The sequence below is a fragment of the Sinocyclocheilus grahami genome, unplaced genomic scaffold, assembly GCF_001515645.1.
Source record: "Sinocyclocheilus grahami isolate Dianchi unplaced genomic scaffold, SAMN03320097.WGS_v1.1 scaffold181.1, whole genome shotgun sequence".
Lineage (NCBI taxonomy): Eukaryota > Metazoa > Chordata > Actinopteri > Cypriniformes > Cyprinidae > Sinocyclocheilus > Sinocyclocheilus grahami.
In genome coordinates, this window is record NW_015505360.1 from 1,053,360 (window position 1) to 1,080,526 (window position 27,167).

General features: G+C 36.2%; 1 protein-coding gene across 1 annotated transcript in view; it reads left to right on the forward strand.

Annotated features, from left to right (window-relative positions):
• Positions 1–632: 632 nt before the first annotated feature.
• The window catches only part of LOC107594277 (polycystin-1), an 87,914-nt gene continuing 61,379 nt past the window's right edge, over positions 633–27,167 (forward strand). The window contains exons 1-5 of the mRNA XM_016284266.1: positions 633–1,385; positions 18,443–18,514; positions 23,254–23,322; positions 23,900–23,971; positions 25,660–25,823. Coding sequence (XP_016139752.1) covers positions 1,117–1,385; positions 18,443–18,514; positions 23,254–23,322; positions 23,900–23,971; positions 25,660–25,823 — 646 coding nt within the window. The 5' untranslated portion in view covers positions 633–1,116. The remainder of the gene's footprint in view (positions 1,386–18,442; positions 18,515–23,253; positions 23,323–23,899; positions 23,972–25,659; positions 25,824–27,167) is intronic.

The following is a 27,167-nucleotide window of genomic DNA, read 5'->3' on the forward strand; positions in this document are numbered from 1 at the left end:
GTCTGTACAGTAGAACGCAGGAGAAGAAACACTCTTCAGCAATAAAAAAACAGCACAATTGTTAGTTTCTCTAAAATCATTTGTGCTTATTATTACGGTTGAACTGGATCATCAAAGGTCAACAGCAAAGACATTGGTTAATAAAATGGGATTAGATACATTTGTGTTATTTAACATATTTAATTATTGCAGGTTTGCGCCATATTCTGAGTGTTTTAATTCATTTTGATGAATACTCAATCTGTTTTTTTGTGAGTGGTATGAATTAATGCACATTCACATTTAGTCTAATAAAATATTGAAATTTGAAACTTCCACATCATTGCATTCTGTTTTTATTCACAATTTGTACAGCGTCCCAACTTTTTTGGAATCGGGTTTGTAGAACTACATGTTCACACAGAGCACACGATTCCTCTGCATTTCCGATTTCTCCCAAAATGGGGACAGAAGACTTGTCAGTCAATAAAAGGGAAAACAAAGTAACTGGCATTACTTTTTTGAAAAAGTAACTCAGATATTTTCTTGTAAATTAAAAGTAATGCGTTACTTTACTAGTTACTTGGAAAAAAGTAATCTGATTACATAACTGGCATTACTTGTAATGAGTTACCCCCAACACTGTCTCTTGATCATGCCACTTGCCTTTATACCATTATCATCCAATGCATGTAGGTGTGCCTAACGTCAAATTGTGTGGTCACTGCATATGACAGGCACAGTTAAATAGGCCAATAATAAATAAAGTCTAAAACAAGTTATGGCAATATATTGGGTTGTAATAATCAGTAGCTTGTGTTTTGTAAGACGAAGCCTCATCCAGTGGAGAGCAGCGGCGCTGCAGGATGGCAGAACGAGAGGAAGTTCTTCAGGAACTTCTGGCAGAGCAGAATCCAGAGTTTTTCTCCCCTCCTCTGGAGAAGAAGTGGATCTAGTTCCGTTAACGGAGGAATAGAGGGGGGGCGTCATCGAACTTGGGGGGAAACGCGATTTCCGACGCATTCTTGCTTTCTGCGCCGTTTCTCTTATGGAAAAACTGGGAAAAGAGTGAACTTTCCTCCCCACGTCCCGAGGAAAACTTCACCAACAGAAGGGGCGATGAGATGCGAGTGAGCTATGCCTTGTAGAAATGGACAGATTGTGTTTAAGCGAAAACATGGCGTCTGTCTCCCGAAGTTTGGATTATTTTCCAGTCTGCTCTTTGCGCTCTGCTGCCTCGAGGCGCGCTCGGGCATCACGGCAGACTGGAGAGCCTGCAGCCCGTGTCCGGGTAACTGCTCGTGTTTGGCGGTGGGACCGCAAAACTTGTGCGTGGTTAATTGTTCCAACATCGGACTGGATCAGGCCCCAGCGGCGTCCGACCTACCGACCGACACGCACACTCTGTAAGTCCGCCGCTCGCGGAAAAGCCCCGGGCGGGTTTGCGGGTGATGATGCGGGTGTTTGTTGTGATCTGATTGAGGTGATGGGTGAAGAATGTTGGCTGATGGCTGGTGTAATACTTCAGACTGCCACTGTTTATGTGTCAATCAATCATAACTGAGGATGTCAGGGATGGGGGGAAAAGAGGGAAAGTCTGGTTTAAAACACGGAAGTGCCAAGATCTTATATATGTAGGCTTTGTATGTTGTTTGTAATAGGTTTTTGAAATTAAACACAACATATTTTGTATTCTACAAACATTCAGATGCATTGACTCTAAATGTCAACTGGTGTAACCATCCAGTAAAAATTTGCCTCCGTACTATGATATTTTAGTCATGTTGAAGATTATGTGACATGTAAACCATCTATTTTGTTTTGTCGCATGACATTGGCTTCCAGCTTCCGCTACATTGGCGACCAAAAGTTTATCAAATGTTATTATTTTAAATCATTTTATATTTTAAAAACTTTTTTTGTTGTAAAACAACTGCTATGGTGCTTGTGTTTTCCCAAAATTTCAGCCTTTTCTTTAGACTTTTCTCCCTATTTTTTATATATGCTACAGTTATACCACCTAGACATTTTTGACCTGCAAAATATACCAAAATAGTCAATTCTTCTTACTATAGCTCATTGCCCAACTGAATTCATATGGTGTTGTCTTCATCTCAGTCTGTAAAAACTGTCAAAAAGTGGTACTTTAACTTTCTCTAAGTGGAGAAAACACATCTCAAGATGGGAAAGGTCAAAATAGTTGCATAAGTTTATGTCTGCACTCGATTTAACACATTGTGTACCAGCAGATGCATGAAGAGTTTGTGCAGGTAGACTTGTGGCGTCGAGAACACTGTGTTCTTTACTCTGGTTTCTGTGGCGCTCGAGCTCCAGCATGTGTTATCCATTCACATGTGCAGAAAGATGTGATACTTTGAACTCTTTTTGTGGGGGTGGGCGTAAAGTTTAAGACCAAACTCTTTCATCAGGCAATTGTAGTAAAACTGGCAATAATAGTATTACTATAGGTCACATTTACAGGGCTCTTCATTAGGGGGCTTGTTGTTGCATGGTTTTCTCCAGTGAATAGGCTGTCTATTTCTGGAAGTCAATTTCTGTAGACACAAAGCACAAAGTCTTGGCTAAAAAAAGCTATTGGTTTTTCCTCCATTATCGTCAATGGAAAAGATACGGTTCATTGAACACACACTGAATGACAGAAGGGCCAGATATGGTGATATTCAAATGATGAGATTGAAACAAGCATTTGTGCAACTGGAGTTTTGACTTGAAATCTTACTAAGAGTTTGGGCCTCCCCCTATTGCTTTAAGATTGCAAGAAGTCATGCTAACGCAGCAGTACATTTTATTTATGAATGTTTATGAACACAGCTGTTTTTTTTGTTTTTTTTGCATTGTTGTTTTTTATACAGTTTTAAAACTTAAATCCATGCTGTTTTCTCTGCCTATAAAAGTTATTTTCTATTTGACTGTTTCCTAAATGGAAGAAAATTATGTGGAAAAAGTGTTTCTGAAGGGGTTATTTTAAGATACAGATAGAAAGGTTGATTCAAATTAAGTAAAAATGATTTTAAAATGAATCTAAATAAATCTAATAACACAAAGCAGCTGAAGTTTTGCAAACATTCTGGAGCTTCTCTGTCTTTTCTGTCTAAAAAGGAATGCAAAAAGAAGGATAAAGTTAGTGAGTCTTGGGTTTCTGAGGTGCCGATCAGACTGAAATCTCCAGAGACAGTCGCCGTAGGCCACAGAGACGAGCACAGACGCGGTGTCTTAAGAGCTTTAAGGCTTGTAGAGTTTTAAATCATTGACATTCACTTCCTTTCTCTCTTTGCGCCACCGCGGCCGCCCAGTAATCCTTAATATTTAAGCGTCTCTAAGACCAGGATAGATGGTAACTTTTTCTTTGTTGTGGAAATGAAAGGGTGTCTGGTTAAAAGCAATTAAATTTAAAAGCCTGTTGTAGCCTAATGGCAGCCTCACCATTAGCACAGGATATTTAGCTGGCAACGTGCCGCGTCTCTCAAGTTCACAGCTGCTGTGCACAGGATCGCCGCTTTTCCCCTTCCATCCGCTCCTTCGTTCCACCCTTCCAGAAAAAACACAGATCCAACTCCCGTTCCCATTCCTAGGAGGTTTCTTCACTCTTTTTCCTTCTCAAGTTGTGTCATACTGAAATCTGGATGAGTGTGAAGTCCACACCTTTTGAAGTAGCATCTTTCATAAGAAGCTGTGTGATGGACTTTGGAAATCTATGTAAATCTGTACGTGTCTGGTGCAGTGAGCGCTTCACAGTAAATAAGTTGTTTACAGTAATCTGCCAGACGGGCTGGAGCTGCTAAACTTTCTCTTTTGTTTCTGCTCATGCAGTGATTCACTGATTCGCTCATGTTTAATAGGAACCATCATTGACTCAGCAGTGATGTAATTGTGCTTAAGTAGCTTCATCTGTGGGAAGAGCTGCAGTGTGACATCAAAAACAGAGACTTATTTAAGTCTTCCTCAGCTTCAGTGATGTTTCTTGCTCTTTACTCTCTGGTCTGTGCAGCGGCCTTCATGGTTTGGTTCACTGGTTTAATTTGCTGGTCTGCAGAGATCTTTCTTTTTAAGTTTTTCATTCATTCATTCATTCAATTAGAACATATATATATATATACAGCACAATTAAAGTCATTTTAATTTAGTGTTTTGTTGATCAAAGTGGTATTTTCCCCCCAAAATATTAATTATTTTAATAACCAATTAGAGAAATATAATATAATATAATATTACATTGTAATATATATGTCTTTATATTAATTATAAAATAAAAAGGAGTGGCTTTTTTTTAGTAGTGTGCAGTGGTCTTTGATCTGTGTTGGTTTATATAGTTTTTTACTAGTCTGTTCTGGTCTACATAGGTCTTCATTGGTTTGTAGCGATCTATAAACCACACTGATGTGTGGTTTAACTGGTCTGTGGCTGGTCTACAGAGGTCTGTAGTGGTCTTTACTGTTTTGTGCGAATCTTTTAATTTGCTAGTCTCCTTTTTATCCACGTTTGCTCATCTGCCTGAACCTGAAAATGAAGATATTACTGCAGCAAAGGAGACCGTAGACTGCGAAGAAGGATTCCTGCTGTCTGTGTCTTCTCTCAGAATGGTCTAATCGCGCCGAGCAGTCGTGAGCTTGTGTCTGTGTACGTGTGTTTCACAGGCTGGGCTGGAACTCGCTGACCGTTTGCGCTGCGAGGTTTATTTTGTTGCCATGACAGTCTCACATCATGACATCACCGTACACAGAAGCACAGACAGACACCCACAGTAATACAGACGGACCAAAGAGCAGTATTCAACACCAACAGCACGTCTGTGCCATTTCACACTGGTTTAAATCTTAATTAGATGAAAAGAAGTGCTCAGAAAGTTAAAGATCGGCATTCAGCCAGCAGTTTGATACTTAGGGGTTTTGAGAGTCAATTTGACTTTGAAAACTCCTCTCAGAATCATTAACTAAACCTTTTATCACAACTTTTCATATTGCAATCAGGTGGCATGTTTTTATTTCTTTGTAACATACATATATACTGTGTATGTGTGTGTGTGTATATATATATATATATATATATATAATGAATTTATTTTTATTTCAGTTTTAGTAATTTTAGTGCTTCAACTTAAACTTATTTTAGTTCAGTTAGTTGCCAAACCGCTTTTCTGATTTTTAAGTTTATGATATTTAAAATCTAATATTTGTAATTAATTTGATTTCGGCTTTATTTCAATTACCAAAAATTATTAGTAATAGTTGTAGATTTAGTTAACGATAACAGCACTGTAAAAGAGCAATGACTGTAGACTCGATTGAACTCTTGAAAACGGTTTAAATCGTATTATCTAAAAATATTTTTATAATGATAATGTTAAAGTTTTGAGAATATGAGCAATATGATGATAACTAAACCTTTTGTTACATATTTTCATATTTTAATCAGGTGGCATATTTATATTAATAAAAAAAATTATTAATGTTTTTATTTCTATTTAGCTTTAATTTATTTTTATTTAATTTTTAGTGCTTCAACGTAAATTTATTTTATTTCAGTTAGTTGTAAAGGCTTTTAAAACTTTTAAAATGAAGTTTAAGTGGATTTTTGTCTAGTATTTTATTTATTTCGTTTTTTATATTTCTATTTAGCTTTATTTTTATTATATTTTTAGTCATTTTAATGCTTCAACTTAAACATATGTGACCCTGGACCACAAAACCAGTCATAAGGGTCAATTTTTTTAAAATTGAGATTAATATATCATATGAAAGCTTAATAAATAAGCTTTCTATTCTAATTTCTACAACTATTTGAAAATCTGGAATCTGAGGGTGCAAAAAAATCTAAATATTGTAAAAAAATCACATTTAAAGTTGTCCAAATGAAGTTCTTAGCAATATTACTAATCAATAACTTAAGTTTTAATATATTTACAGTAGGAAATTTACAAAATATCTTCATGCAACATGATATTTACTTAATATCCTAATGATTTTTGGCATAAAAGAAAAATGCATAATTTTGACCCATACAATGTATTTTTGCCTATTGTTACAAATATACCCCAGCGACTTAAGACTGCTTTTGTTCTCCAGGGTCACATATTTTATTTCCAAGGCAACATTTCAAATTTTTACGTTTTCCAGTTACCAAAAATGTTTTTTAATAGTTTTAGATTCAGTTAATGACAACAACACTGCTAAAGAACGATGATTTAGTCTTCATTAAACTTTTTGAAAACTGTTTAAAATGTCCAAGGCAACATTTCAAATTTTTACGTTTTCCAGTTACCAAAAATGTTTTTTAATAGTTTTAGATTCAGTTAATGACAACAACACTGCTAAAGAATGATGATTTAGTCTTCATTAAACTTTTTGAAAACTGTTTAAAATGTATTAGCTAAAAATAAGTGCTTATGAAGTTAAAGATCGACATTCACCCTGAAGTTTTAAGAGGATGAGCAATAGAGATGGTTGACCTTAAAAACTCATTAAAAACCTTTTATTCAACATTTATCTTCTTACAATCAGGTGGCACTTCATTTATTTATCACTTGAACAACACTGATCTAGACCTGATCTTGTCTCCTTCACACCCAGGATCATCAGGTTTAGATGATGTTTGTTCCAGACGCAGCTGGTTCTGTAAGCTATTTGTAGCGTGGCTGTGCTTCATTTAGGGGAACACTGCTTCATTATTAACTCGCTAGTGCTAGTGCTGGTGTGAGTGTGTGTGCTCATATTTAGGAATGTTATTAGCTAAAAATAAGTGCTTATGAAGTTAAAGATCGACATTCACCCTGAAGTTTTAAGAGGATGAGCAATAGAGATGGTTGACCTTAAAAACTCATTAAAAACCTTTTATTCAACATTTATCTTCTTACAATCAGGTGGCACTTCATTTATTTATCACTTGAACAACACTGATCTAGACCTGATCTTGTCTCCTTCACACCCAGGATCATCAGGTTTAGATGATGTTTGTTCCAGACGCAGCTGGTTCTGTAAGCTATTTGTAGCGTGGCTGTGCTTCATTTAGGGGAACACTGCTTCATTATTAACTCTTTCAAATCACCAAAAGTGTGAGTGTGTGTGCTCATATTTAGGAATGTTTTTGTTCATCTCAATGTGCTTTTTCTTCCCCTCCTCCTCCACTCCTGTATTTATCTATCTGTTCATTCCCATGCAAGTAAAAATAACCGCTATCATGCTTTTCCCTGTTTTCTCACATCTCTTTCCGCCGGCACTGAGGCTAGAAGACTTTGCATGAGTTACTGCACAACGGCCAAATGGAAGAATAATAACACGCTGTGAAGGCTTCGATAACCCTGAGTGTCTGTGTTGTCTGCACATGTATTTACGTCCTTGATAAATCTGTCTCTGACTTGGATGTCTTGTGTTTTTCCACTGATTCAGGAGCAGCTGTTAGCGTCTTCGCCGAAAGAGCCCATGAAATGAAAACTAGACCTTTGTGGCTCTTAGTCCATGTCTGTTAACCCCATCTCAACTCCATTATGTTGAGGTCTTTTAAGAATTTTTTTGTGGACACTAAGTACTAAAACTTTGACTATAAATAATGTGGAGTGCTGCGATTATTTGTAAGATTTATTAAAAGGCACACTAAAACATAATGACATTAATTGCTGTTGGTAGAGCTTTACCAGAGACTGAATATAGATGAGACGGACCACAAATTGGAAACCAACCAGAAATATACAGTTTTTATCTTTATTTGAGGGTAAGAAACAACATTTATGATAACATTTATGTCAGATTTTATTTCTGTTTTGAAATATGCTCTTGAAACTTGAGTTTGCAAAGACGTTTTTGAAATGTTGGGAATTTTAGTATTATTTACAATATACTATTATTAATATATACTATTATATACAATATTTAGTCTTTTTTATTATTTATTTTTCTAATTTATCTAATTACATTAATTTATCAATTTTTTTTCTCATTTGTATTTTTATTAAATTTTTTTCTAATTTATTTTCATTTCAGTTTTAGTAATTTTAGTGCATATTTTATTTCAGCAACATTTCTGCATGTTGTTTTTAAGTTTTTCATTTAATATTTGGGTAACGCTTTAGTTTGGGGAACAATTCTATTAAAGGTGGGGTAAGTGATTTCTGGTAGCCAATGTTGATATTTCAAATCACCAAAACAAACACGCCCCTACCCCAAAAGGGTCTCGCCCCTATTTTGATAGCTCCGCTCCACACATACGTACACAACCCAGGCAACGATTAGTTCTGTGAAACAAAGCAAAACCAATGTTACACCGTGTCTACACCGGACGCGAGTGGTGCGGCGCGACAAAATACTATGGAATTCATTATAATCAGTGATGCTGTCTACAGCATAAAAATATGTATATACATATGATCTACACTAGATGCGGCACGACACGACAAATCCCCGACAGAAAACTGCTGCTGCGTTCTATTTATGACGTATTGACACAAATTTCAAATGATTTTCAACAGTCGCTTTGTCGCGTCCAGTGTAGACAGACTTTAGCTGTTGCGGCGCAGACACGGTGTTACTCACCTATCGAGAAGAAGCAAAGCAACCTCGGAGTCCAATCGCAGGCCTTCCGCTCTTTGAGTTCTCTCCAGCGCTGGAAAGCTGATCCGATATTTACACGGGTCCTACTTCTTGCCTTATTGCCTTAAGCCTTATTTTGTTCCGCAGACGTTTTCCTCTTTTGTTTTTTATCCGCCATCTCTATCTTTCTGTCGCTTGGCTCGGACTGAGCGCTCTCTCCTCCACATCATGAGTAGACACGCCCCTTACTACTGATTGGCTACAAGTTTGTTTTGCTGTTCGGCTCAAATCAGTTTTCTAAAGCGTTTTGAAAAATATCTTACCCCACCTTTAACACGTTGCTTATTATCATGCATATTGCTAGCATATCGGCTGTTTATTAGTACTTATAAAGCACATATAAATGCCTTATTCTGTCTGACCATATTTTATATCCCTTAAACCAAACTTAACAACTACCTTACTAACTAGCAAATTAGGAGTTTACTGAGGTAAAAGTCATAGTTAATAGTTAGTTAATAGTAAGAATTGGTCCCCAAACTAAAGTGTGACTACGGTTGCAAAGGGGTGGAAAATTTCTAGAATTGTTTTTTTAATTTTCCAAAGTTTTCAGAAATTTCCATGTGCAACTATAAGTGTGACCAATATTTATATTTTATTTCAACTTTATTTAATTACCGAAAATGTTTTTAATAGTTTTACTTTTGGTTAACGAAAAAAAACAAACACTGTTGAGAATGAAAGACTATGGACTTCATTGAACATTTACATACATATGTACGTAATTTCCACAGCAGAACATTCACACAGTTCACAGCAGATATAAACATCCGTAAATGAGTGCTTCACGCATATAAACACACTCGTTCTGGCTTTCTCAGTCTCGCTCTGTCTCCAGTCGATGACTTCCTCTCTGCTCCAGATCCTTGAGCCTCTACTTCCTGCGTCTGGAGCTTTTTCTCTGTCTCTCTCTGCTGATGTTTTCTTCTCTGATCTCCAGACAGCTGGGCTTCTCCTGCTGCGAGGATTTAAAGGGGTCGTGTAAGAGCAAATAACACGTTATGCAATAGAACTGTATAAATAAAGTTGGAGCTGAAATATTTTTGCCTACTGTGTCGGGACGGTCGGCTGTGAATACGGTTTGGTCACATCTCACATTTGTTCCTGAGGTTCACAAATGTTTTCCACCTTCCACCAAGCAGGATGTGTGTGTGTGCGTGTGTGTGTGTGTGTTACTGTATCTTTAAGACTACTGTATATAGATGATCTCTGTTATGATTGGCTAACCTGTATGTCGCTGAATAGGTGTTGCGGTAAATGTGGGTTTCAGTAAAAGGTCTGGATGGACATTGTGGTGTGAACTTTGACGTTTGTTGACTGTTCATTTAACTTTTTAATATGAAGACGTGAAGAATGGTTGTGTTTTTTAATGAAATTGAATGGAATGGCAAATCTCAGTAAAACATATCTTAGCCATATTTTACTGGAAAATAAAACAAAAATTTTTTAAAACGTATAGTTTGCTTAAAGAAAACAAATAGTACTAAAACATTTCAAGACAATATTTTGCATCATTACATTAAATTGACATTCCCTAACATTTAACTTTAAATTTTTATATTTATGAATTTGTTTTAATGAAATGTTTATTTATATGATATATTTTATAGATGTATTATTTATAGAGAGAGAACAAGTATGTATATATTTATATTTATGTAATTTTTATAATTACATTTTTAATTTTTACATTATAAAAATATTTTAAAATAATAGTTTAAAAAAATAATAAATTCTGTATTTATTAAATTATTTTAATATTTTAGTAAAGTACTAAAATTACTGTTATTTTTTTTGTTTCAATTAAATGCACTACAGCAAAATTGATTATTATGTATAAATATATTACAGTTTAAATATTTTTCTCACATTACACTAATGTGAATTAGATTTTTTTTAGGTAAATGAGAGTTTGAAATAAAATATGCTTAATTGTCATGAAAATATCACAATGCAAATTAAGAAACAGGCTTCTGTTTTGTTATGCAAAACATAATTTCTTGTTTCTTTCCATTGGGCTGAAATATAACCTGGGCGTGTTCTTGACAGGCCTTCTGAAATTCATCCGGTAAGGATGGAGTTTTCACGAATATATGGAGTCACTTTTGGATATAAACAGATTTCTGAGGTGCCTTTGTGGTTTGGCTTCATCGATTCAGAGTCATCTGGCTGTACAAACAGTGAGTCAGCGACTCATGCAGCAAATGATTCTCTGGCTCAGTGAGTCAGTCTATCAGCCCACAAATGATTCAGTGAGTCATTGTGCAGCTGCTCTGTGGTCGGCCCCTGCACCAAGTGTGTGTGTGTTGTTTTGATAGGTGTGATATTATGTGTGATCTCCATTAGATCTCTCACACACTGCTAAGTACATGCACAGAACGCTTGTTACTCTTAAAGCTCTAACTCTGTAAGCTATGTTAACGATAACATGATGCAAAAATGCAGTTTTCTGACAGACAATAGCCATCACTGTGTGCGTGTGCGTATGTGTGTTCTCCTGTCTAGTGTGTCAGTCTGTTATAGGCATTTTAAACATCTTGAGATCAGATGACGTTTGATGTTGACTCGGGTTGTTTACACGCGTGTGTCGTATATATGCACATCTGTAGGATTGCGGTTGTTTGCGAGAGCCAGCTTGGATCCAGATAGCTCATGCAGCGGCAGAGTTCAAATGCACACGATGTTCTGAGCAAAAAGCTTTTTACTGTGAAGGACTGGCAGTTATTACAAACAAATGTCTGTATAATCTGCCATCAAAGTGTCTCCTAAGATACCTTCTTTTTGGCCAAGACAGAATTGCAGATGTCCTTCAATACAATCTCATTGTGACGAGATCCATTTAAGATGGTTGGATGAGAGAAATGCCACTTATAGATAGACTTTTAATAAGAGATGCACCGATACAAAATCTCTCAGCTGATACCGTTAGCCGATTACTCCGAATGATATCTGACGATACTGATATTTTGTTTTTCTTAAGAAAAAAAATTAGGATTAGGATAGGATTTGAAAGCTGAGATTTTGTTTCTTATCAGATGTAACGAAGCACAAAGTTCATTGTGATCATTTTGTGATAATTGGATTGGAAGTGCACTAAACAAATAATGTTTAGTGAAGGGAAACCAGCCGATAGTACAGAAAATAACTTGATACCGATTATTGGCCGATACATTGGTGCATCTCTACTTTTAATTCAGAATACTTTTAATAAGTCAAACTTTCATGTATTTGTCCCAGTTTTTTGAGTTCTATGTATTTTATGTTTATTTAGCATATGTTGTTATTAGCTTATCAACATGCTAATGGCAGCTCTTTAAGTCAGGAGCAATATTTGTATGTCTACTCAATGTTTTTAACTCTGACAATGATCCAGTTAATTCCAGAATAACAAAACCAACTTCTGTCCCATTTATTTTCTTGTTCAAAAAGCAGCTTCACTTGGATATGCATTACAGTAGGGAAGAACATATGATTGCAATTTCTATTTCATGCCTACTTTTAAGTTATATAAGTACAACAGTATTATTGTTCTGTATAAATATTTTCAATTTACATATTTCAGTTTTTAGAGTGAGAATTTGGAGTAAAATGTGGTTACATTTTATTAAAATGTCATATTTTTTAATGGATGATGCAGTTTTTCAGCATCTCATGCCATTAGCATTGCATTAAGATGTTGTATCAAATTAATAACAGTAAAAACATGTCTCGACTGCATTTGAATTCTGTCTGTCTTTGAGTGCAAACGTGTGTCCTGTGTGAATGCTCCCTCAGTAGGCAGCTGCCTATGTAGGCTGTAGACAGCACTATAGTTTGCCAGCTCTAGGAACGGAGTGTCTCTCTCCTCCTCCCCCCCTCTTTTCCCGGCAATTGGAAAGCACACTGTTAATCATCCTCCAGGGATGGACTTCCAGGAGGAGAGGGGCCGCTCTGCCACATATGAGCCCAGAATGAGGCGCCCTGCCCGGGTCAGACAGATCCAGAGAGCCCAGCTGAGGAATAAAGCCAGATGTGAGAAGCTCACAGTGGGCGATTGTTCACTGAAAGCCCCGAGGTGTTATGGTACCACTCTAGTACTTATCAGGACCAAATACACACATACATAAACACACTCACTCAGACTTAATATTTACACAAACACGCGTACGTTTTGGCTCTTATTTATACACACACTCACTTAAATAAATGAGATACGTGATAACACACACATACAGCCACACACACGAGCGCTGGCCAGAATCGTCGGCCCCCTCCTTCTGAAATTTCGAACATAAACAAAACAGAGCGCACCATAAAATTCTTTCCTTTTTCTTCTCTTTCCCCCCTCTTCCTACCCTTACGCTTTTTTCAGACTCGGCCACAACAGACAGACTGTTGTTTAGTGGGTTAGTGTGTAACTGTGGTTACAGCCAATTGCGGTTTGGCAGTGTTGCCGTGGCAATTACGGCTCTCCTCTGCCTAATGCTCATGGCAATGGTCAGTGTTGTCATCCTCATCCTCATCCACGGCTTTCGTCTAACACCTCGACTGTGTTCACAATCACATACTGCCATAATACACTAGTTCTGCAGTATTCAGCATGTATACAGTGCACAGTAAGCAAAATGTCATTATGTATAGAATACCTGTTTAATCTACTACATTTGCAAAGTGCAATATAAAATGCAATGCAAAAAATGCAAATAGTAGGCAGTAGACTGTATACAGTATATAGTTGCAAATAGTTCAATTTCCAAACAAAGCTAATGGATATTTTCACAATAGCATACTACCATGCTACTCATCCTACTTCTGCAGTATGTATACTGTGCACAATATGCAAAATTCTTTATGCATAGAATACCTATTTAATCTACTGCATTTGCCGAGGGCTGCGTTCTGTGTTCATGCGCTGCAGTAACTTTATTTTGACTCTAAAATGAATAGCTCATGTTATTGTGATTATGGATTTGTCATAATACCCTGTTTCCACACTCATACCGGCTGTGAATCAGGATGTTTTCTGATCTCATGCGTGAGGATCTTCTCTATGACATCATTAGAAACCTCTTTTTGGAAGCATGATGTCATAGTTGGATCTTCCAGTGACTTGGGATTGGTCACACAGAAACTCTTTAACACAGGAAGGACTGTTTGATTTAAAGTTTAGTGGTGAAAATACAGTAAAATTTTGGATTACTTGTGGATTATTGTGATGTTTTTATCAGCTGTTTAGACTCTCATTCTGACAGCACCCATTCACTGCAGAGGATCCACTGGGGTGCAAGTGATGGAATGCTAAGTTTCTCCAAATATGATGAAAAAAATTGATCAAAAACTACATTTTTAATGAACCGAGGATGAGTACATTGACATTTTTGGGTGATCTACTTCTTTAACATGTTTATGGACCATAGTATTTATGTATGCAGTTTATGGTATATGTCCATGATACTTTTTGGTGCCCTTTGGTTAGTGGTTACTTGTGAGCTTTCCTTCCAGCTGTAGTTATGAAGTAAGTGTGCAGTCAGACAGTCCCCGTCTCTCTGTCCAGAGCTCACTGCAGAAAAACAGCAGAACCACAATCCGCTCTTGTCTGCTGAAGTGAATCTGGACGCTAAATCAAGCCTTTTCAAAAGCTGCATGGAAAATCTGAGCCACACGTGAGAGCTACTTCATATTCCAGCGGCCGTTCGTTTTTCCAGCAATCAGGCGCAGAAACACTGAAGCCTGTGTGGAAATCATCTTCCTTCTGCAATCAATAAACTCAAATAATTACATGAAGGAACGACATACAAATAAAGAGAGAAATCTCCAAAGCAATACGTGAGCTTTTGTAACTGCTTGTCCATCATGTTAAAGTTTGTGTGGCTGTAAGTTCATGAATATTTAAAGGGGTCATATGACGTTTTCTAAATAAATAAAAATAACATTATTTGGTGTAACGAAATGTGTTTATGCGGTTTAAGGTTCAAAAAACATTATTTTTCACATACTGTACATTATTGTTTCTCCTCTATGCCCCGCCTTTCTGAAACACGTCGATTTTTACAAAGCTCATCGGTCTGAGAAGCGAGGTGTGCTCTGATTGGCCAGCTATCCAGTGCGTTGTGATTGGCCGAATACCTCAAGCGTGCGACGGAAATGTTACGCCCCTCACCATACTGTGATGCCGTGTCGCAGAGCGACCAGACAAAAACATTAAAATCCATTATAAACGAGGCATTCGTTGCATCCAGTGGGGACATAATTACTGATTATAATGACTTATACTGTCTTTTTACTCTACCAGGAAGCAGTCCTCGTCCTCCGTAAAATGCGTTGCCCACACACGAATGTGTGGTTTGAAGTGTTCTGGAACAGTGTTGTAAATACAACTTAACCACTGATTTCTAGTCGTGTCCTCTTTTGGAAGACCAAACAAAGTAGTTTCACTTTCACAACGAAACACAGCGTCTCCACGACATGGCGGCATCAACAATACTACAGCGAGAATAAAAGTTACGCCTTCTTTCTTTGCGTGAACATTTGGGCGGTGTTATGCAAATCTTCCCACATGGTGACGTAGGCATGTGGGGGCGTGTTTAAATGAGGTGTTTTAGGTAGGTGTGGTTGACTCTTAACTTTTATAAAGAATATCTCTTTGGTTTTGAGACTTTAGTCTTTGCAACTTTAGGAATCTTATCTATTCACGAACAGCTTGTAACACCCCAAAGAGAAAGGAAAACTTGAAATCGCATCATATGACCACTTTAATGTGGCAAGCATTGTTTAGATTATGATTGGTTGTCTGATGCTAAACAACTAGTTTTTTGTGTAACCCTGCAATTTGGGTTAAAAGAAGTGCTAAAAGTGCTTCAAAAGTGAAACTTCACTTAACCCAATATAAAAAAATAGACTTGACTTGAGGTAAAAATATGTTAATTTAGCATTAAGCATGGTGTGAATATGCTTAAAACTAAGCTGCAGAAACAGTGTGTACAGAAATGATTTAGCATCTTAGCAGTGACGTTATAATTCATTTTGCATGCAATTAAAAAACATAATTTAAAACAATGATTATATACATAATCTTTTTTATGTATTATTATTATAAAAATGTATATAATGATTTGATATTTTATTCTATTTTTATGTGTATTCGACAGACACTTTTATCCAAATCAACTTAAATTTATGGTTTGTTTGTTTGTTTATTTATTTATTTATTTTTAATCAGTTTATGGATATCCTGGGAAGTTGAACCCATGATCGTGTTTTACCTTTTGGGCTAAAGATATTCAATTATTTTTTATTATTTATTTGTTTTTATTATTTATTTAGTTTTTTGCTGTCAAAAACAGAACTACGACATACTTACACAATCAAATTGGCATCTTGATGAATATGAATCCCTTAATTGAAATGAATGATTACTTACATATTTTTATTAATATAGTTAAATATGTAAATATTTTATCTTAATTTGTTATTTTTGTATGTATTTGACAGCTACTTTTATCCAAAGCAACTTGAATTCAAGGTTTATTTATTTATTTATTTATTTCATTTTATGAATATTCAATGACCTTGGTGTTCTAGTGTTGGGTGTACAAAAATTAAATGATCAATTTTTTTTATTTTTTTTATTAATTTATAGAAGTTGTTACTGACTATGACAGCACACTTACACAATCAACTTTGCATCCTGACCAGGATAAACTCAGATAAACTAAAATAACCTCACAGCAGAAGTTTTTCTCAGCTGTTAACTCTCCAACATCTCATGACTGGGAGCTGAAGATATTCCTTTCCATTCCAGATGCTTGAACAAACTTTCCGAGACCTTTACACAACCCGATGTAAATCTGCTGAAAATACACTCGTCCCTCAGTGACTGACACACATGCCAGAAGAGCACAGCGCTCCGCTTTCATTCACTTTCCGCTGATAACGTTCAGATTTGTTGCCATACACTCTTAAAAATAAAGGTGCTTCACGATGCCATAGAAGAACCTTTTTGTCTAAATGGTTCCATAAAGAACCTTTAACATCTGAAGAACCTTTCTGTTTCACAAAAGGTTCTTTGTGGCAAAAGAAGGTTCTTCAGATTACAAAAAGGTAAGAAAGAGATGGTTCTTTAAAGAACCTTTGACTGAATGGTTCTTTGTGGACCCAAAAATGGTTCTTCTATGGCATCGCTTGAAGAATCTTTTGAAGCACCTTTACTTTTAAGAGTGTAGTTGCACACACACTCACACACACACATGTTTGTTTTTGTGAATTGTGGGGAAATTCCATAGGCATAATGGTTTTTATACTGTAAACTGTATGTGCTACTGCCCTACACCAACCCTACACCTAACCCTACCCCTTACAGGAAACTTTCTGCATTTTTACTTTCTCAAAAAAACTCACTCTGTATGATTTCTAAGCGTTTTGAAAAATGGGCACATGGGGTAATGTCCTCATAAGTCACCTTCTCCTTGTAATACCAATGTCATTATACAAATTTGTGTCCTCATATGTCACAAAAACGTGCACACCGTGTTATGTAACGTGATGATGTGTAAGAACGCCTTCTATTAGTGAGGAACTGACACAATGATGACTTTAGCAGAGGCTCTTTAACAGTGTTGACGGTCAGTCGAGTAAAACTCCTCCTCCTCTCTTACACAGTCTGTCTGGAATGGACAGATGTTTCCTTCTGGGAACAGTTCACACACACACACACACATGTGCCTGACGCCTGTCTGTTGGTACAGATTGCGTTATGGTTTATTTGATTGGTATGTTAATGGGAAAGACTGATGCTGATTGGTCCATTATTCTGATTCTGTTTGTACTTTGCATCATGGGTGATGCTATGTGAACTTGAGTCTAAGAAATATACCGTTTTAATAATTAATTCTTTATATAATACATATCTAATACTGTACCGTTCAAAAGTTTGGTGAATAATGTTTTTGAAAGAACTGAATAGTTTTATTCAGCAAGAAAAGAATGCATTCAATTGATCACAAGTGACAGTAAAGACATTTATATAATGTTACAAAATATTTCTGTTTCAAATAAATGCTGTTCTTTGGAACTTTCTATTCATCAAAGAATCCTAAAAAAAGGTCACAGTTTCCACAAAAATATGAAGCAGCTATTGAACTATTTTCAACATTAACTATTATAAAAGTTTCTTGAGCAGCAAATCAGTATATCAGAATGATTTCTGAAGATCATGTGACACTGAAGACTGGAGTAATGATGCTGAAAATTCAGCTTTGCATCACAGGAATACATTACATTTTACAATGTATTCATATAGAAAACAGCTATTTTAAAATGTAGTAATATTTCACAATATTAGTGTTTTTACTGTATTTTTGATTGAATAAACACACCCTTGATATGTATAAAAGGCTTCTTTCAAAAACATAAAAAAATATTTCCAAACTTGTATAAAATGTTTTTTGCCTGTTTTGGGATTGCACTATATGGTTAATTTAGATTCAAATATTAAAATCTTTAATCTTAAGATTACCATACTGGTTCCTTAAAGAAGCAGTAAATAGTTGATTGCGAATGCGATGGACAATGAGTAACGTTCATTTTCAATGCTTGGTTTACCCAAAAATCTTGGTACACAAATGAGCAATTTTACAGCTACGGAAGATTTTACATTTCATCTGTTCCTCGCACGAAACCATTGTATGATGCTTGTAATGTCGTGCACAAGTCACAAACTACTTTTGTGATCCTTTCTTTTTGGAGCTCGACAGCTAGTTTCACAGAAGAAAGGACGTCATATGGGTTTGAAACGGCTAACTTCATGAACAGGTTTCTGCAGTGTTTGTCTAGAGTTTGAGTGTGTGTGTGAATCTCTAAGCGTCTCTATCTGGCTTCTGTTGCAGAGATCTATCCAGAAACCACATTGCCTCTGTGGATTCCAGCCTCTTTGATTACCTCACCGCCCTCAAGGAGCTGTAAGTGCCACGTCTCTCGTGCGTGTGTGTGTTTGTGTGTTTGTGCGTGTGCTTGAGACGCAGTCATTCACGTACGTCTGTAATGGGTGGTCTGGTGCTTGTATAATAGGTGGTCTGGTGTAAACGTGAGTGTGTTTCTTTCTGTTAAAGCAAAAAAGCCTACTTGTTTTCTAATCTGCAACTCCTGTTCACTTTTTCCCTCAGGTATCAGGTATAGATTAATAAAATTTTCCACACACAAAAAAATAAAGCCTCCTTTTAGAACCACTATGATTTCTTGAAATTATTTCCAGCTCATTTTCTCTCAGATTCTCATTACTGTAATGCATTTAAATATTACCATCATGTATAATTACAATCATGATTTTCTATGTAAATAATGTATCATGACATCTTTTAGTGTGGTAGACTATTTTATTTTAAAGGGGTCATATGACGTTGCTAAAAAGAACATTATTTTGTGTATTTGGTGTAATGAAATGTGTTTATGCGGTTTAAGGCCTTTCTGAAACGCGTCGATTTTTACAAAGCTCATCGTTCTGAAAAGCGAGGTGTGCTCTGATTGGCCAGCTATCCAGTGCGTTATGATTGGCCGAATACCTCAAGCGTGTGACGGAAATGTTACGCCCCTCACCATACTGTGATGATGCCCTGTCCGGCCGGAGCAATGAGACAAAAACATTAAAACCCATTATAAACGAGGCATTTGTTGCATCCAGTGGGGACATAATTACGGATTATAATGACTTATACTGTCTTTTTTACGCGTTGCGTTGCATCGTGCCGCATAAACATAAAACCATGTCTGCATTTGTGATCGGAGAAATGACAAACAACAAGCGCTACTCTACACTGCTCAAAACTCACGTTTGAATCGTCAGTGGCAAATCCTTTAAATATGAAAACGTACTTACAGTCTGTGAGTCAGAACAGTCGGTGTTCTGTCGATTTGTGCTACCTCCCATTAGAACAGTGGATAGTGCAATTCGACAACGAAAAATGCTACCTGTAAAATTATGGTTTATTAATGTCTACAGCTACCCCAAACCTAAACCTACCCTTACAGTAATGCAAATACAGTAATTATGTGTTATATTCGCGGTTGTGGCTAGAAGGGATACAGCTACAGGAAACCAACAATAAATATATTTTTCTACCTATTAGATTGTGTTTTATTAAAGTCTACACCTACCCCAACCCTAAACCTACCCTTACAGTAATGCAGATACATTAAATATTGTTGTTCAGTGTGAGAAAAAGGACGCAATATTGATGTGCGCATGCGCAGTAAATAGGCCTGTCATGATGGCAACTTTTTGTTGTGCGATATATTGCCCCAGAAATAATTGCGATAAGCGATATTATTGTCATTTTAAAGACTATTTTATGCCACTGAATATATAATCATAATGTAACAGTATAATAATGCAAGAAGGTCTACACACTTCCAAATGACAACAATCTTTTAATTTTTAAGAATATTTAGATCACGGAAAATAAGTATCAAAATATTAGATACCTTAAAAAACCTGAATAAATGCTAAATAAACATTTTCTAACAAAAAGGTGCAAAGTAACAAGTAGAAAAAAAGAAAAATGCACAAAGAACTTGTGTGGAGATTTTTTCATCTACTTACTGATTTTTCCCTGACCTTCTTTTCTCTGTAAATTAAGGGTGCACACTATTGCTGAGAAACACAATCACTACTCAGCAGTCAGTACAAAGGCACAGATCCCTAAACAAGACCATATCTGCAGATGAAACTTTTTTTGTAGAAGCATTATTTAAATTTGAACTAGCACCTCATGACTACACCACGTTATGTACGAGAAGCTGCAAAACACAGACGCAAGTGGAATGTACAAAACATGGTGACGTTAATTTTTAAGTAAATATAATGGGCGATATATTGCATCACAAAAAATTATTGAGGTCATGTACATATAATGCGCGATAAGTCGATATATTGATTATTGCGACTGGCCTAGCAGTAAAACCTGGTAGGACAATCTGACAGGTAGGATAAAATGTCAAGACACCGGCATTGTAGTCTACTCTCCCAGGATCAGGAAACAGTCCTCCATAAAATGCGCTGCACACATCTGAATATTTGGGTTGAAGTGTTCTGGAACAGTGTTGTAAATACAACTTAACCACTGATTTCTAGTCGTGTCATCTTTTGGAAGTCCAAACAAAGTAGTTTTGCTTTCACAACGAAACACACAGCGTCTTCACGACATGGCGGCAACAACAACAATACTACAGCGAGAATCAAAGTTACGCATTCTTTCTTTGCATGAACATTTGGGTGGTGTTATGCAAATCTTCCCACAGTGATGTAGACATGTGGGGGCGTGTTTAAACGAGGTGTTTTAGGAGGGCGTGGTTGACTCTTAACTTTTATAAAGAATATCTCTTTGGGTTTGAGACTTTAGTCTTTGCAACTTTAGGTATCTTATCTATTCATCTACAGCTACCCCAAACCTAAACCTACCCTTACAGTAATGCAAATACAGTAATTATGTGTTATATTCGCGGTTGTGGCTAGAAGGGATACAGCTACAGGAAACCAACAATAAATATATTTTTCTACCTATTAGATTGTGTTTTATTAAAGTCTACACCTACCCCAACCCTAAACCTACCCTTACAGTAATGCAGATACATTAAATATTGTTGTTCAGTGTGAGAAAAAGGACGCAATATTGATGTGCGCATGCGCAGTAAATAGGCCTGTCATGATGGCAACTTTTTGTTGTGCGATATATTGCCCCAGAAATAATTGCGATAAGCGATATTATTGTCATTTTAAAGACTATTTTATGCCACTGAATATATAATCATAATGTAACAGTATAATAATGCAAGAAGGTCTACACACTTCCAAATGACAACAATCTTTTAATTTTTAAGAATATTTAGATCACGGAAAATAAGTATCAAAATATTAGATACCTTAAAAAACCTGAATAAATGCTAAATAAACATTTTCTAACAAAAAGGTGCAAAGTAACAAGTAGAAAAAAAGAAAAATGCACAAAGAACTTGTGTGGAGATTTTTTCATCTACTTACTGATTTTTCCCTGACCTTCTTTTCTCTGTAAATTAAGGGTGCACACTATTGCTGAGAAACACAATCACTACTCAGCAGTCAGTACAAAGGCACAGATCCCTAAACAAGACCATATCTGCAGATGAAACTTTTTTTGTAGAAGCATTATTTAAATTTGAACTAGCACCTCATGACTACACCACGTTATGTACGAGAAGCTGCAAAACACAGACGCAAGTGGAATGTACAAAACATGGTGACGTTAATTTTTAAGTAAATATAATGGGCGATATATTGCATCACAAAAAATTATTGAGGTCATGTACATATAATGCGCGATAAGTCGATATATTGATTATTGCGACTGGCCTAGCAGTAAAACCTGGTAGGACAATCTGACAGGTAGGATAAAATGTCAAGACACCGGCATTGTAGTCTACTCTCCCAGGATCAGGAAACAGTCCTCCATAAAATGCGCTGCACACATCTGAATATTTGGGTTGAAGTGTTCTGGAACAGTGTTGTAAATACAACTTAACCACTGATTTCTAGTCGTGTCATCTTTTGGAAGTCCAAACAAAGTAGTTTTGCTTTCACAACGAAACACACAGCGTCTTCACGACATGGCGGCAACAACAACAATACTACAGCGAGAATCAAAGTTACGCATTCTTTCTTTGCATGAACATTTGGGTGGTGTTATGCAAATCTTCCCACACAGTGATGTAGACATGTGGGGGCGTGTTTAAACGAGGTGTTTTAGGAGGGCGTGGTTGACTCTTAACTTTTATAAAGAATATCTCTTTGGGTTTGAGACTTTAGTCTTTGCAACTTTAGGTATCTTATCTATTCACGAACAGCTTGTAACACTCCAAGGAGAAAGGAAAACTTGAAATTGCATCATATGATCCCTTTAATGAATGACTGGAAATTTTAAATTAAGTTCAATTAATATTTAAATTTGATTATATTAAAATAATCTTAAAATCTTAAAATTCTAAAAGACAAAATCTAGATGTGAAATAAATTTCTTAATTATTTTTATTATTATCATTATTATTAATAATAAAACATTTTATTATGAGTAACTGAACAAATAAATAATATTATGTATTATCTTTTATTTCAGTAGACATTTTATTTTAATGAATTTAATGATTGGAAAATATTTAAATCGTTATATTTAAATTAAGTTATATTAAACTTAATTAAAATACTAAATAAACAAGTTATTTTTATTATTTATTTATTATTAATAATAATGTTTTTTTATTATGAATAACTGAATAAATTAAATAATATTAAATATATTGTGACATCTTTCATTGCAGTAGACATTTTTATTATAATGACTGGAAAATATTTATGTAGTAATAATAATAATATTTATTATTTTAAAATAATTTTAAAAATGTGAAATCAAATTATTGTTGTTGTTGTTCTTTTTGTTATTATTATTAAGTATTTTATTTTCTTATGAGTAACATGACATCTTTTATTGCAGCCGACATTTTATTGTGAGGACTGGAAAATATTTAAATTAAGTTATATTAATATAATATAATATAATCTTAATTATTTGTTATTATTATTATTATTATAAAAACTTTTTTTTTTCTTTTATGGGGAACTGAACATTAATTAGCCAGACTCATGCAAGTCCTTCCTGCTTTCTCTTTTCCTCAGGTATCTTCAGAGCAATCGTCTGGTCACTCTTCCTCGTGGGATCTTCGACTGTGGGCCGTTAGCTGTGCTGTAAGTGTGCATGTGGGCGGCAGTATGGTCTAGTTCCCCGACGGTTTTGAGCTCATATGGTGAGAATGTGTAGGCGGATCTTTCTGGAGTCTCTCCCGAACCGCAGAGTCAAACGCTGAAGAAGCTGAACGCGAATCAACCGGACACACTCCACTCTTTCAGCTCAAACAAAAGCAAAATAAATACAAAGTGAATCAGTCATGTATCTAGATGTTTATCTTTGTTGTGTGAACAGTAACAGACGTGCACTTCAACTACAGTGTTTCTAACACACACACACACGCACATTGTATGTTCAATCACATGCCCATTATAACCAATTAAACGTCATTGCTTCAGGCTTTGACTGCACCATTTCCTGCTCCATTTCAACACACACACACACACACACACACACACACACACACACACACACACGTCTGGTACACCAAAATCACTCCAGAACTTTTCCATATGCTGCTCCAACGGCTGAACAAGGGAACGATTATTCTGAGAGGGAAAGAAAGAAGGGACTTAGAAAGAAGGAAAAATGAGAGGCTGCATGAGCAATAATATTCATTTGATTTTTGTCTTTCAGAGATTTGAGCAACAACCAGATCACCACCATCGAGGAACGAATGTGTGATAATTTATTCAATTTAACTACAATGTGAGTATAAACACGCACAAGGGTTTCAAATGTTGTGTTCTCAAAACTTTCAAAACCTAAAAAAAGAAGCTGAATGACCTGAATCTAAACAGGAAAACTAGCCTAGATCTAAATACTGATGCGCCAGTTTAAACTCAAGCAGTAAACAGTGTGCCGCGTCTGCCTTATGTAGTGGATTTCTCAGCAGAAGATCTGTTCTGGCATCATTATGTCAGATCCAGTAACAGACACACCCAGAGCTCTGAGTCCAGCATCCAGACGTTATACTGACAGCTCACTGTGTGTGTCAGCGATTCATTCCTGTCTTGTCATTAGAAAAGATGTCCATTGCACTGAAATCAGCCGTTTCGTTAAATACGCACACACAAATATACAATTTCTAAAATGCAATCTCCTGTTTATGCATATTAATGCTTTAAAAGTGACAAGATAAATTGGTGAATCTCACGAAGAAATAACCTGGTTACATAAAAAAATATATATATATATATATATTCCCCAATGATGATGATGCTTTTTTTTTTAGGACTATTAAGATTTCTTGACATTATATTCAGTGTTTTTTTTCTCTCTCTCCAGACTCATGAAGTAATGAAAATATGTCTGGACACAATGCATTTTAAATAAAGTTTGCATAAATTAGATTTAGTACAAATGCTCCCATTATGTTAACTTACATTTGTACAATAGCAATTTAAATCATACAGCATCATCATTTATTGTGGTATTTTATTTAAATTTATTTATGTGGACCTGAATAAATGAAATAATATGAATTCATATATCGTGGCATCCTTTATTACAGCAAACATTTTTATTTTATTTATGAGGAAATTAATAAATTAAATAATACTAAATAAAATATCTTGGCATCTATTATTGCAGTAGACTCTTTATTTTATTTTATTTATTTTATTTATTGCAAATCAACCAGATGCGCTCAAGTCTTTCAGGTCAAACAAAAGCAAAATAAATAGAAAACTGACATAGAATATACTCAGTAAAGTATGTCATAATATAATATTTAAATTGCAAACTACAGTTGCACGTAGAATTGGTAGTAGTATTTGTACTGAATTTAATTTATGCTGATTTTATTTAAAAAGCACTGTCCAAACAGGATGGTTTTCATTACTGCATTACAATAATGATCATTTTAAGAGAAAATGTGCTTAATTGTCATGAAAATGATGTCAGGAAGCCTTAATGGTCCTAAAAAGTCTACCTTTGAAAATCATAGTGATTATAGTTAAAAGAAAGATTTATTAATATTGATTTAATATTCACATATCAAATGGTTAAATGGCCTTATCCCTGTTGGCGTTTTTCAATTTGCTAAAGCTTAATTTTCTAGTATAGCGTCTTCTCTGTGACTTTTCAAGTAGGGCTTTCATACACTGATTAAAATTCCCTGGTCAACGTCTTACAGTTCCTCTATAATTATAGATTAGAGCGTGTGTTGTGTTTCCTGGACTGATAAAATAGTGAGTCTGCGGTGACAGATTGCTCCGCCGCTGCCTTACCATCATTTGTGTCCATGTCAAATAAAACAAGGCTTAAGCAAAACCCCAGGTCTCCACGTCCTCTTTAAATTACTGTCCTTATCACGCTTTTGCTGTTTAAAAAAGGGCCATATAATGTTTTCAGCCTATGCCAGTCTATGAATTATTCCCTCTATCTTTCGGCAGAGATCTGAGCTTTAACCCATTCGTCTGTGACTGTAAGCTGGTGCGGTTGGTGAGCTGGCTGCAGGACCAGGGCATTCGAGTGCAGCGACCCAACTCTATGCTCTGTGACCGGCCGCCCGAGGTGAAAAACCAACCGCTGCTCAACGTCAGTGTGCACACCTGCGGTGAGTGACAGGAACACACCTGAGAATAAGTATTACTTGAAGTATTTAGGCCATTTACATACTACCCCACTACTTGTGCTGCTCCTGTAGTATGCAGTAAATAAGTGAGGGACGTGACATGTGGCCAAGTATGGTGACTTGGAATTAGTGCTCTGCATTTAACCCATCCAAAGTGCACACACACAGCAGTGAACACACACACACCATGAACACACACCCGGAGCAGTGGGCAGCCATTTATGCTGCGGCGCCCGAGGAGCCCGAGGGGTTCGGTGCCTTGCTCAAGGGCACCTCAGTCGTGGTATTGAAGGTGGGAGAGAGCACTGTACATTCACTCCCCCCACCTACAATCCCTGCCGGTACGAGAACCCACAACCTTTGGGTTACGAGTCCGACTCTCTAACCATTAGGCCACGACTTCCCAAGTATGCGTACTGTGTCCAAAATGAGCCTTCCTTATTTATTAAGGTGTACAGTATACAGCACTGCATGAAATTGTATCCCATTAGCAATGCGCTCAATTTCATGTCAGGGTTATTATAGTAAACTAAACCTTAACTTAAAGGTGGGGTAAGTGATTTCTAGTAGCCAATGTTGATATTTCAAATCACCAAAACAAACACGCCCCTACCCCAAAAGGGTCTCGCCCCTATTTTGATAGCTCCGCCCCACACATACATTCGCAACCCAGGCAACGATTAGTTCTGTGAAACAAAGCAAAACCAATGTTACACCGTGTCTACACCGGACGCGAGTGGCACGGCGCGACAAAATACTATGGAACTCATTATAATCAGTGATGCTGTCTACACCATAGATATATATATACAGAACATATGATCTACACTGGATGCGGTGCGGCACGACACGACAAATCCCCGACAGAAAACTGCTGCTGCGTTCTATTTATGACGTATTGACACAAATTTCAAATGATTTTCAACGGTCGCTTTGTCGCGTCCAGTGTAGACAGACTTTAGTTGTTGCGCCGCTGCAGAATGTGTTACTCTGCTATTATATTCCAAATGCAGCCGAAAGCAATTAATGTGTTGCAAATACCGATTTCTCAAATTTGAATCGATTCTCATTTTGATGAATAGATATCTAAAGAAAACTGGAAGCAGATGGAACCGGAAGCCTTGAGTTACAAATGGCCGTGCCCACACTTACATTAAAAATAAGATAGATGTCTAGAAGGGATACAGCTATGGCCGGAAAATCACAATCAATTAAATTTTCTACCTATTAGATTGTGTTTTAATAACGTCTACACCTACCCCAACCCTAAACCCAAACCTTACAATCATGCAAATACAGTAATTAATTGTTGTTCAGCGTGAGAAA